Genomic DNA, 12,857 nt, shown 5'->3' with positions numbered 1-12,857 from the left:
TTGACCTGAAAGTTGAATCTGAACATATTAAAATCTAAATAAAGAACAGAAGCACATTTCAAAGCAGAAGTATTTCTGTAGCTTTGGAATTCTATCTGTGGGTAACAGTGTGAAAAAAACACTATTTTAAGAGTCAAATGCAGATTTCCTTGATTCGGGATAAAGAACTATACAGAATGCACTTTTGGATCAGTTTTTATTTTATTTTATGCTTTAATTCCTTAAGGTGTAAAGCATTCACCATTACCCAGCCTGAATGGGCTTGCATTAACAAGGTTTGGAAGGATCCTGCCCACTGCCTTTCAGTTCAGAAGCATATGAACCCTATAGTCTATTGCTAATATGAATATTGCCAATAACTTGGTTTTCTTTTCAATTTTCAGAAAAAGTGGTGTGAATATTTCATCTTAAGAAATATACATACTTTTGAATTTTGGAATCTGAATTTAATTCACCTTTCTGACTTAAATGATGAGCTTTTGTTGAAGAATATTGCTTTTTACTATGAAAATGAAAATGTAAAAGGTACCATCTCAGTATATTATAATCATACTTCCATCCACAGATAAACTTTATAAGGAATTTAAAACTACAAAATAATTTTTCTGTACTTCCAACATATAACATAGCAATTATTTTCATCTTTGTTCACATATGTATGTAATATTTTAGTTGCAATCAGAGGGAATGCTGTATTTTAAAATATGTTTTTCACTTAATATTACATTAAAAGTATTTCAGGAGAAAATATATGTTTGCGTGTCCAGCATTTTCAGTTAATTTCAAAAGTTGAACTTTTCATTTAAATGCATGCATAATATTTCTTCATAAAGTTTAATTAATTTAATTATTTCACTACTATTGAGATATTTAGAAAATTTATTTTTTCCAAAAGATAAGGCTAATTTATATATTTTTATATGTAATTTGTTTTTCTTTCTTTAAAATCTTTTCTTAGGGTAAGATTTCTGATGTTTCCTAATAGTAAAAGCAAACAAAAGAAAACAAAAACATATTTGGACAGAACTCTAACTGATTGAACATTATTGAAGCTTTGACCACTGTGATGTGGTTCCTTCATGTTGTAATCATTGTAATGAATTAGCTGCATATAAACTTAACAATCCTTTACCAATTTTCTCATCTCTCAAAAACTAAAGTTTTTATTCTGTTTTGTTGGTTGTAAAGTTATGTGTGGCATAACATTTTTATTATCTTAAAGAGTAGTTAAATGTTCACGATGCGTTTGTGGGTTAATGTACTTACAAATTTAATACTTAGTTATTAACAATAAAAACAAGATAAACTTTACAATCTGTATCTCATAGTCAACACTAGTGACCATTTTCATTTATGTCCAGTGTGGAACTCACTAAAAATTTCACTATGTGGAAAGTATTTCAGAATTCCATGAATTTACTCAAAATGTGACTAATGATTCTTTGTGTGGGAGTGAATGGCTTCTAGTATTTAGTGTTTTTAATTGTTATGTAGGCCTACATTTGAATTTGGGAGATACCATTATGAAAGATTATGAATATCTCTGGAATACCGTATCAAAGTTGGTCAGAGACTTTGAGGTTGGACAGCCATTTCCTCTGAGAACAACAAAAGTTTGTTTTCTTGAAAAGAGACCATCACCAATCAAAGGTAATAAATTTCTAAATTAATCTGAAATGAAAGCATTATTCCTCTGAAAGTGTTTAGGAAACACCACTAATTCAGTGCTGCAAGTATAAATAATTTTCTGGCACTTGAATTTTAATAATAAAAATAAATTACCTTTATTCTTATATCCTTGGAGTGGTATGCTGTGACTATAATTATGAAGATTTACATTTTGCTTATAATTAATATTGTTTCAATTAAAAAACACAGCCAGATATATATGACTTCCATTTCCAGCAATATGGCAGTTATAGGTCCACAGAAAAATCTCTTTGTGTAAAGCACTTGAGATGCTGAATAAGAGACACCAAACATCTTTTTATATCATTATAGCTAAGCTCAAAACATCCTAGGGGCTGAAAAATTTAGGGAAGGCCACATGGGCTCTCCACCTCTTTTAGGCAGCAAGTTACAGGGGCTTAAATAAGAAAGGATCCCGACAAACGCAGGCACAGGGAGCACTAGGAGGATCCCAGGCAGAGCAATGGTGGTTAACCTAGAATCATGAACCAGACATTCAATAGAATAAAAAGTCATTCATTTGTCTATTATCATAATATACTTGATACGTAATATCTATCTATCTATCTATCTATCTATCTATCTATCTATCTATCTATCTATCTCGTGTGGTGTGTGTGTGTGTGTGTGTGTGTGTGTGTATAAAATCAAGGAGGACTCAAGAGAATACTGTAATCATATCAAATAATTTCATTACCATCTGTATTTTTCCCTACTTCTTTTTTATTTCATTTTCATGAAAGTCTTTGTATATGTGTATGTATATGTATATAGATATATAATCTCTGAGGCTTCCATCGTCAAAATCTTTGTCTTATAATAAGGGATAATAAAAGGAATTCACATTTGAAAATAAAAGGCATAGGTATTTTTCTTTATCTTCCTTCCTTCCTTCCTTCCTTCCTTCCTTCCTTCCTTCCTTCCTTCTTTCCTTCCTTCCTCCCTCCCTCCCTCCCTGTGTGCTTGCTTGCTTGCTTTTCTTTCTTTCTTTCTTTTTCTTTTTTCTTTCCTTCCTTCCTCCCTCCATCCTTCCTTCCCTCCCTCCTTTCTTTCTCTCTTTCTTTCTTTCATTCTTTCCTTTCCCTCCCTCCCTTCCTCCCTTCCTTCCTTCCTTCCTTTCTTCCCTCCTTCCTTTCTTCTTCCCATCTACCTACCTATCTGATTTATCCATCTGTCATCTGTCTGCTTACCCATCCATCCATCCACCCACCCATCCATGCATCCATCCATCCACCCATCCATGCATCCATTCACCCACCCATCCCCCATGCATATCCACCCACCCATCCCCCATGCATATCCACATATATGCCAAAATGCTGTCTAATTCTTTATACTCTACTGTGTTCCAAAGTGTTTTACTGTGGGAAATAGCTTTATGAGAAGGGCTGAACTTGATACATGTAAATAAGATTAATATAAAATGTTTTTAATATGAAGTTTTAGAAAATAATATGTAATATTCCTGTCTGAAAGTTTTACATTTGACCTTGTCTCAATTTTTTTTTGTTTGTTTACAGACAGCTCCAATGAAATGGTGCCCAATTTGGGTTTTATTCCAACGTCATCTTTTGTGGTTGATAAATTTGCTGGAGATATTTTGAAAGATTTGCCTTTTCTAAAGAGGTATAAGGCCAAAAACTGTGCCTCAATAAATACTTGTGTGGAGTACATGAGTTACTCAACAAGGATTATTTGAAATGCAGACGATTAGAGTACATTACATGTAGTATGTGTTTGTAAATACATAATGAATTTAAAATCAAAATTTTCAATGCCTTTTGGCCATTACTATGTAAAAATCTGTATAGTTTTTAATCTTAGAATAAATCACTACAGCTGCATATTTTAAATTAATGAATTAATGAATGCCTATTAGTTGATATTGATGGGACTGCTAGAGACATGGAGTAGATTTTGATTTATTAAACCTCTAATAAACCGCTCTTTGGAGTCTGCCACCCACATCATATTGCAGAAAGAAGAAGGGGAACTATGATTTTCAAAAACATTATAAAATAAAATCTGTGCTGTGTTATATTTGGAAGTGTGCAATTTAAAATATGCCTTTTTTTGTCTCACAGTGATGATCCTATTGTTACTTCACTGGTTAAGCAAAAGGAATTTGATGAACTTGTGCACTGGCATTCTCATAAACCCCTGAGTGATGATTATGACAGGTCCAGGTGTCAGTTTGATGGTAAGCTCTGTGACTCCAGTGACATAAATTTAAATCTACTTTACTCTTTGCCTCTTATTTTATAGTGGAAAATTATCATAAGACACAAATTAAATTTTTTTGAATGAAAATAGTCTACAAGATATTTAGATGTGCATTGGGAAAGATGGTAATGAAAAATTCTCTTTCTCTTTATTGACAGTCGTACGTATGTAGATATGTATGTGTTTTAGGAGGAAGTGCTAGAAGTTGTTTCAAGGAAAGATGGTTTGTAGTTTAAGCAATGTATGTATTCCTTGGAGTCATATATATTGAGGCCATAGTCTTTCAAGCAATTTTAACTGTTTCATAACACCCGATTGGCTGCATGTAACAAGCACCAGCATTCTCTCTGCCTTCATGCTCAGGGTGGTTGAAACTACAGAAGGAGGCCCATGAAACCACTAACAGTGGATCAACAGAGACTGAATTTGGAATCTTGTCTTCATCTCAACTTTCTGTATCCCTATGCTTACCCCCAGCCCCGTTAGAGTTGACAAAACTTACTCTGAGAATAACCTAGGAGTAGGCATAGCAAGTATGCTCCTGTGAAGTACCTGGGTATGTAAATAATGACCAAGGTGTGGGGGGATACTTTAGATGAACCATTAACATGCTTCAGAGTGGTTTGGTGTGATATGTATAGTTACAGACATAGAAAAATTAATCAGCTTAGTTATTTCATTACTGTATTACAGTGTTTATGGAGATAAGGGAGTAAGGCATATCTTGACTTTGGGGGCATCTTATGTTATTAAATTTTACCATTTTAGCTGCCATGCTCTGGGCTCTGGCTCTGTGGCTATGGTCCGGAGTAAGGATTTTTTCTATCCAGTGATAGAAGAAGTCAGAATATCTTAGATGGTTGTCTTCTTCACTCTGCCTCTACCTTCTTCTTAAACTAATTCACAGGGCACAGGACATAGGTAATGACTGGAATCTGTCACTTTTTTGTTGCACCCTGATACCTAATTTAGGAGGTAGACCATGAAAGTGTGTTTTGTCACTTCCATCTTTTAAATAAGAAAAGGAATTATTATCCATAGATAACATGATTTTACATTGTCTCTTTAAGAAAGATAATGAGATTAAATTACTTTTCCACTAATTTAACTACTGGATGTGGAATGATATGAAGAATTGATGAGAATGCTATTGAAAAACTACAATAAAGTTACATTTTAAGTCTTTTCTTTTTCAGAAAAATCTAGAGACCCTCGTGTTCTTAGATCTGTGCAAAAGTATCATGTTTTCCAACGGTTTTATGGGAATTCATTAGAAACAGTCTCTTCGAAAATCATCGTGACTCAAACTATTAAGTCAAAGAAGGATTTTAGTGGGCCCAAGAGCAAAAAGGCACACGTAGGTTCTATAAATTCTATCCAATTAAAAAAATTTTCCTTTTCTTTTATCAGGTTGATATGCGTTATCCCTTTGGTGGTTTCTTTTTATATAATGCCTTTTCTTGATATATATATGCATATATTTTATATATGATTACTTATTCTTTTACTTCTTGCTGAAAAAGCCTAACCTGCATAAAAAGTTGTAATGATATTCTATACATAATAACATATGTATCTATTTGAAGAATAATTAAGTGACTAAAGTTTTGAGTTTAGAAATTTTAAACTAACGTTAAAAATACAGTTGTTCATTAATGACAGTGAAAATCTTTTTCATATAGGTAGTAAAAATGGATATGAAATGTTTATCTACTTTTTTTCTAAATTATAAAGAGTGTTTACACTTTTCCAAAGTATTTAAATGATTGATTAATCCACCACATTTTGTGAGTGGAGGGTTAGAACTCTCCATTTCCTCTTTCTGTGTGGCTTGTACTCCTGCAACCTTACCTTTTTCCTTCTTGGGATGTCGTTTTTCTACTCTTTTCCTGGGAGACGTAACTGGGAATGGAATACAAGGAGTAAATAAGGAAAGTTCCAATCTATTTCTGGAATAATAATACTAGTAGTTTATGATCTAAAATTATCAGTTGATAATTCCTGAAACATTAATGTCTAAGTACAGATATTTTTATTTTAAAACTGAATTTTCTGATTATTTGACTTTAGAGGCAGGTCATAAATGGTTTCCATCTTAAACAAATAGAAAACTCATCAGGCTTTAGTATCTTTCTGTGGCCTCAAAGTTGGGGTTTTGGAAATGGCATTTATTTTCACAAAAAGTTTCTCTCAAGATGAAAGGTTTTAGTATATTAGAGAAAGTACCAACTTAACAAAACCAATCACAAATAAAGGTATTTGTCACATATCCACCTTAACAAATTGAAATAAATGTGGTGAAGTTATCGGGAATGGAACATATAAAGACCTCAAAAAATATTTTTATTTTCACTTCTGAATAATTACTTTTGTGAAAATTTTGGCAAGATCAGGAAAATGTGCATCTCTTTGTCAGTGGACATTTTCAGAACTCCGAGAGACAGATAGTTCATCAGTTCAAGGACTTATCAAAAAAGTTATTGTATTTTCTACTCAGGATAACTGCAAAAAATAATCACAAATTACTCTAAAACGTTCTCACATGTTCTGTGAAGCCTCTATTCTTGAACTGCTTCAAAAGTTTAAGCAGTTGGGCTGTCCCATCTTTTGTTTTAAGAGCCAAAGAGAAGCCTCTCTGAGCCCAACTGTGTGATCATTGTTTCTCTCCTCCTTTTCGTTTTTATAGCCAATTGTATTGTCAGTGAGACTACTTAATTAAACATTTACTTTTTTATTATGGGTGACAAAAGGCTACTGCTTTTCAGTTTTGTTGTTGTTGTTGTTTTGAGAGATGTTATGAAATGGTAAATTTGCAGAAATTCTTGTTACATAATACAATGTATGAAAATAGAAAAATCTGCATGGCAAAGGGTCAAAGGTAACCCTTGTACTCTTGAAACAGAACCATGCTAAATTGGCCCAACACAGCAAATTAGGAAGACTAAACACTGGGAAAGCTCAAATATTATTGATTAGAATTATTTGTTTCTAATTTAGAGAGTGATGACAACTAAAATTGACTTCATTATAGGCAGGCATTTACATATTAATTTCGTGACTAACCAGAAGTGTGGAAAATGTGTTGGAATCCTCTTGCTAATACAACAATTCTCTAATTTGTCTTTGTAGATTAATGAGTCAGGTTGGTAAAAGCATAGTAAAAGTGGGTCCATACTATGTTTAAGTTAATTGGAAGTGCTTATTGAGGAAGAGCAAATCAGTTGTATTTGTGTTGTTCCTCTTATCCACTCCTCTTCTTCCTCTTTCCTTATTCACTCATCAAACATTATGGACTAAATGCTTTGTGCTTGAGACATACAGACAACAAAGGCACATTCCTGTCTCAAGGTTCTCAATCAAGAGAGGAGGAATGGCAAATGAAATACAACTACAGTTTATGTTAATGAGTGCTTCAATAGGTGTCTGAGCAGAGGAAGAATACATGACTTCGACTTGGGAGAGTCAGGGAAAGCTTCATGGAGGAAATATCGTAAACAAGTAGAGAACAGGGAGGTGATGTGGGAAGAATGGAAGAGGACAGGCGATTCCAGAGAGAGCAGCAGATATCATAGCATGGAGAAATGAAAAGAGAGGCAGTCTCTTGTCTCTGATTTTGTGACATTAACTTTTCTTCTTCTTTTTTTTTTTTTTTTTGAGACAGAGTCTCACTCTGTTGCCCAGGCTGGAGTGCAGTGGTTCAATCTCGGCTCACTGCAACCTCTGCCTCCCAGGTTCAAGGGATTCTCATGCCTCAGCCTCCCAAGTAGCTGGGACTACAGGAGCATGCCACCACGCCCAGCTAATTTTTGTATTTTTAGTAGATAAGAGGTTTCACCATGTGGGCCAGGCTGGTCTGAAACTCCTGGCTTCAGGTGATCCTCCAGCCTCAGCATCCCAAAGTGCTGGGATTACAGGTGTCATTCACCATGCCCGGCAACATTTACTGTTTTATTTATAAACCACACCACTCAGAAATCTAGAAAATTATCTACAAAGAGCCTTTACACTCCCTAAATTAAATTGTCTTAAGTTATAAATTAACAGAGGCTTAATTTCCAAAAGAAAAAAAGAAATTTTTCACATCTACTCAAAATGGGATGATGGTCAAAGTCTTCTATACACCCATAATATTGTCTCGCTCATGACCTGTTATCTTGGAATATTTTCAACTTGTCTTAAGAGATGTTTTTTCCTTTGGGGCAGGAGACCAAGGCTGAAATAATTACTAGAGAGAATAAGAAAAGGTTATTTGCCAAGGAAGAACAAAAGGAAGAGCAAAAGTGGAATGCTTTGTCATTTTCTATTGAAGAGCAATTGAAAGAAAATTTACACTCTGGAATAAAGAGCCTGGAAGATTTTTTGAAATCCTGTAAAAGTAGCTCTGTGAAACTTCAGGTTGAAATGGTGGGGTTAACTGCTTGCTTGAAAGCCTGGAAAGAACATTGCCGAAGTGAAGAAGGTATGTAATTCTGTTTTGTTATTTCGGTGAGTTGGAGAATTAATACAAATGTAATGATGATAGTTGCCATTTGTTAACTGGAAATTTGCATTAGAAGACTTACATGCACTATCTTACTTTATATATTATTACCTTTACAATAGTTTCCCGCTACCTGCCGGGGGTATGTTCCAAGACCCACAATGGTTGCCTGAAACTGTGGATAGTACCAAATGCCATGTATATTGCTTTTTCCTATGCATACATACCTATGATAAAGTTTAATTTCTAAATTAGGTACAGTAAGAGATTAACAACAATAACAAATAATAAGATAGAATAATTATAACCATATACTGTAATAAAAGTTATGTAAATATGGTCTCTCTTCCTCAAAATACCTTATTGTACTATACTCAACCCTTTTCTTCTTGTGAGAATGTGAGATGATAAAATGGCTACATGATGAGGTGATGTGAGGTGAATGATGAACGCTATTGTTGACCTTCTGATGATACAACAGAAGGAGGAGCGTCTTCTTCAGGTGATCCTTGCGTCATTAAGCCATGATGGAGTGAATGACTGATGTTAGGAGCAGACGATATTGATGATTGGGGTCCTCCATGGTTGAAAAAGTTTTGCTGAAATCTTTTAGAAGAATAACATTATCAGTAACTCTCGTCACCTTTTTTTTTTTTTTTTTGAGATGGAGTCTCACTCTGTCACCCAGGCTGGAGTACAGTGGCACCATCTCAGCTCACTGCAACCTCCGCCTCCCGGGTTCAAGAAATTCTTCTGCCTCAACCTCTCTAGTAGCTGGGACTACAGGTGTGCGCCGCCATGCCCAGCTAATTTTTGTATGTTTAGTAGAGACGAGGTTTCACCATATTGGCCAGGCTGGTCTTGAACTCCTGACTTTGTGATCCACCTGCCACGGCCTCCCAAAGTGCTGGGATTACGGACGTGAGCCATCGCGCCCAGCCACTGTTGTCACTTTTTAACTCATCAAAGTGTCTCTGTGAAGGTTGCCATTCTTTTGTGATTATATGGGTGACTTTAATGCTGTGTTCCATCTCAGAATTGTATTCCATATTTTTTCTTTTAATATCCATGTAATTTGAAACACTTCAGCAAATTCAGGTTCTGCTTCAGGTTCTTCATCTTCCTCCCTAGATGACTCAATAAGTTCTTCCATTTCCTCATTTGTTAACATTTCCTAATGAACTTCAATATGTTGTTTCACTTCTTTATCAAACACGTTGGCAAATCTCTCTCTATCAATCAGTCTTGCTGCCTGAATTATTTTCCTAACTTCTCCATTGATCCCCAGGAAGTCTCGAAAATCACTCAGGACTTTACTCCATAAATTCTTCCAGCAGGCATTTATAGTTTTTGGGTTTAATTAATCCATTGCATCTTTAGTGAGTGTTATTGCATCAGCAATAGTGAATAATTTCCAGCACCTTATCATGTCCAGATTAGGGTCTGCATCAATTGCTGATTGAATGTAATCAAACACCAGGCAGTTGTATGTGGCTTTGACAAACTGAATGATGCCATAGTCAAGGCGCTGAAGCAGTGAGTTTGTATTTGGAGGTAAAAATACAATCTCAATGTTTTCATTTTCAAGAAAAACAGATTTGGGATGGCTAGGTGCATTGTCTAGTATTCCAAGCTTTCCTCTTTCAAGTATTTTTTCACTTCTGGGAAGAAGCATTGGTAGAACCATTCCATAAAAATGTTGGCTGTCATTCACACTTTCTGATTATGTTGCCAGAACACAAGAAGATAATTTTTGCTTTTGTTTTTGAGAGTGTATGTCTTCTTCAGTCTGTATGCTATGCCTGTCTTTATTATATGCACTGCAGCATTGCCACCTAGTACCAGGGTTAATCCGTCCTTCCATGTTTTATGTCTTGGTGCCTCCTTTGGACTTTTATGAATGTAGGTTCTATTGGGCATCTTATTCCAGAAGAGCCTGGTTTCATCACAATTAAAACCTTGCTTTGGATGGTATCCTTTCTTTCTAACCAACTTCTTCAACTCTGCCAGAAATGTGGCAGCAGCTTCTTCATTGGCAGATGGAGCCTCTTCAGTCAGTAGTTTTTTTGTTTTGTTTTGTTTTTGAGATGGAGCCTCGCTCTGTCACCAGACTGGAGTGCAGTGGTGTGATCTTGCTCACTGCAACCTCCGCCTCCTGGGTTCAAGCTATTCTGCTGCCTCAGCCTCCCGAGTATCTGGGACTGCATGCACACACCACCATGCCCAGCTAATTTTTGTATTTTTGCTAGAGATGGGATTTCACCATGTTGGCATGTTGGCCAGGATCATCGATCTCTTGACCTCATGATCTGCCCACCTTAGCTTTTCAAATTGCTGGGATTACAGGTGTGAGCCACTGAGCCTGGCCCGCTTCAGTATTTTTTATATTTTTCAGTCCAAACCTATTCCTGAATTTGTGTAACCATCCTATATTTGAAGAAAATGGGTCATTGTCACTCATTTCAGAGGATGCCTTGTTGAAGTCTTCATACAGATTCAATGCTTTCAGGTGCAACATGTTTCCATCACCTGGAAAATATTTTCTATTCATGTCTTCCACCTTCTATCTTAACTAAGCACTTATCAAACACTGTGTCCAAAACTTTTGCCATTTGAAGTGCAACAGCAAAACTAGCACAGATTTCTTTTTTCTTCTTCACAACTTCATGGATAAAAGATTGTTTCTGACTGTAGATCTTAGCAACCTCAGCATATGAGTTTTTCTTCACTTATTAAGTCAAGAACTTTCACGTTTTCACTTAAAGAAAGCACTTTATGGCTTCTTTTTGGCATATCTGAATTGCCAACATCACTTATTTTACAGTTTGGGGCCATTATTAAGTAAAAGAAGGGTTATTTGAACACCAACACTGAGGCATCAATGCAGTCAATCTGATCATCAAGGTGGCTACTAAGTAACTAATGGAAAGGTGGTGTCTACAGTGTGAACATGGGGGACAAAGGAAGGATTCATGTCCTGAGCAGGATGAAGTGAGATGGTGCAAGATTTCATCACACAACTCAAAATGGTGTGCAATTTAAAAACATATGATTTATGTACTTCTGGAATTTTCTTTTTTTCTTCCTTTTTTTTTTTTTTTGAGATGGAGTCTCGCTCTTTCGCCCAGGCTGGAGTGCAGTGGCACTATCTCAGCTCACTGCAAGCTCCGCCTCCTGGGTTCATGCCATTCTCCTCCCTCAGCCTCCTGAGTAGCTGGGACTACAGGCGCCTGCCACCGCACCCGGCTAATTTTTTGTATTTTTAGTAGAGACGGGGTTTCACCATGTTAGCCAGGATGGTCTCGATCTCCTGACCTTGTGATCTGCCCGCCTCGGCCTCCCAAAGTGCTGGGATTACGGGCGTGAGCCTCTGCGCCCGGCCTGGAATTTTCATTTAATAGTTTTGAACCACAGTTTAGCTCAGATCCCTGACACCACCAATAAAAGGACAATTTTGTATTTTATCAATGAGCAATGAAATCTCAGAGAGGGTCCCAAGGGCAAATATATAGCACATCCATAAGCACCTTCAAAGACAGGTGCAAAAAGAACAATTTATAAAGTTGTGGGCATGGTTAAGGGAACCAACAAAAACGATGAGGCACCCAGGAAGAATCTGTCATTCACCTTTGAGACCAATGAGTAAACATTTCTTTTTTGGGTAACACTGTATTCATGCTTCCCTGGCACGCTGAGTTCTTCCAAAGCTGCTGTGGATACCATGTGCTCTACTTTACAATTTCCATAGCAGGTAGTAAAAAAGAAAAGAAGAGGCAGAAAGAGGAAGATACAGGTGAAATAGGATTACATCAAGATGTGTAAATTCACAGCAAGTGAAATGATCTTGTTCCATAATACCTCCAAACTGACTGTTCTTCTGAGCAAACCTAGTTGATCTGTCAGTTTTGAGCATCTCCACACTTTGATCCATTTAACACATGTCCTCCATGTTCTCTCCTACACCCTGACCTATTGTTTCTCTCCAGCAACCTCCTATTGTTTCTGCTGCTTAATTGGGAATGATCAAGTGTTATGCATTGTTTTTCTAAGTGAACTGCTCACTTAGAAAAACAGTGCATAACAATCAGTATGAACTGTATTACATTTCCTTTGTAGCCTGTTACTGTATTCAGTAGGTGTTAGTTAATATTGTTAAATAGGTGAAATATAGGTGATTGATTAGAAGAAACCCTGACATAATAAGTATGAAATAATTAGCAGAGCAGAGGAACAAAAAGGGTATGTATGAATATAAAGCAATGGAGAGAGATTAGCAACATCTAGAATGTGACAGTTGGAAGAGGTGGATTGAATTGAAGGGCTCCAATGATTACACCAAATACTTATCTGTGGTCAACCATAGGACTCAATAAATGTTGCTAAGGTTTTAACCAGATATTTCAAGTCATAAAGATATTTTTCTTTGAACAGAGTAGAGCACATATGAAAATAAAAGATGGAGAAA

General features: G+C 36.0%; 1 protein-coding gene across 5 annotated transcripts in view; it reads left to right on the top strand.

The window, feature by feature from the left end:
• The window catches only part of DDX60 (DExD/H-box helicase 60), a 110,508-nt gene that overhangs the window by 37,196 nt on the left and 60,455 nt on the right, over positions 1-12,857 (top strand). For all 5 annotated transcript variants that reach the window (XM_055385763.2, XM_031010494.3, XM_055385761.2 and 2 more), the window contains 6 exons: positions 384-525; positions 1,495-1,650; positions 3,210-3,315; positions 3,774-3,889; positions 5,109-5,269; positions 8,116-8,371. In XM_055385763.2, coding sequence (XP_055241738.2) covers positions 384-525; positions 1,495-1,650; positions 3,210-3,315; positions 3,774-3,889; positions 5,109-5,269; positions 8,116-8,371 — 937 coding nt within the window. The remainder of the gene's footprint in view (positions 1-383; positions 526-1,494; positions 1,651-3,209; positions 3,316-3,773; positions 3,890-5,108; positions 5,270-8,115; positions 8,372-12,857) is intronic.

Source organism: Gorilla gorilla, chromosome 3, assembly GCF_029281585.2.
Source record: "Gorilla gorilla gorilla isolate KB3781 chromosome 3, NHGRI_mGorGor1-v2.1_pri, whole genome shotgun sequence".
Taxonomy (NCBI): domain Eukaryota; kingdom Metazoa; phylum Chordata; class Mammalia; order Primates; family Hominidae; genus Gorilla; species Gorilla gorilla.
Note: the sequence above shows the minus strand (reverse complement) of the source record. Positions and strands in the feature narration are given on the sequence as shown.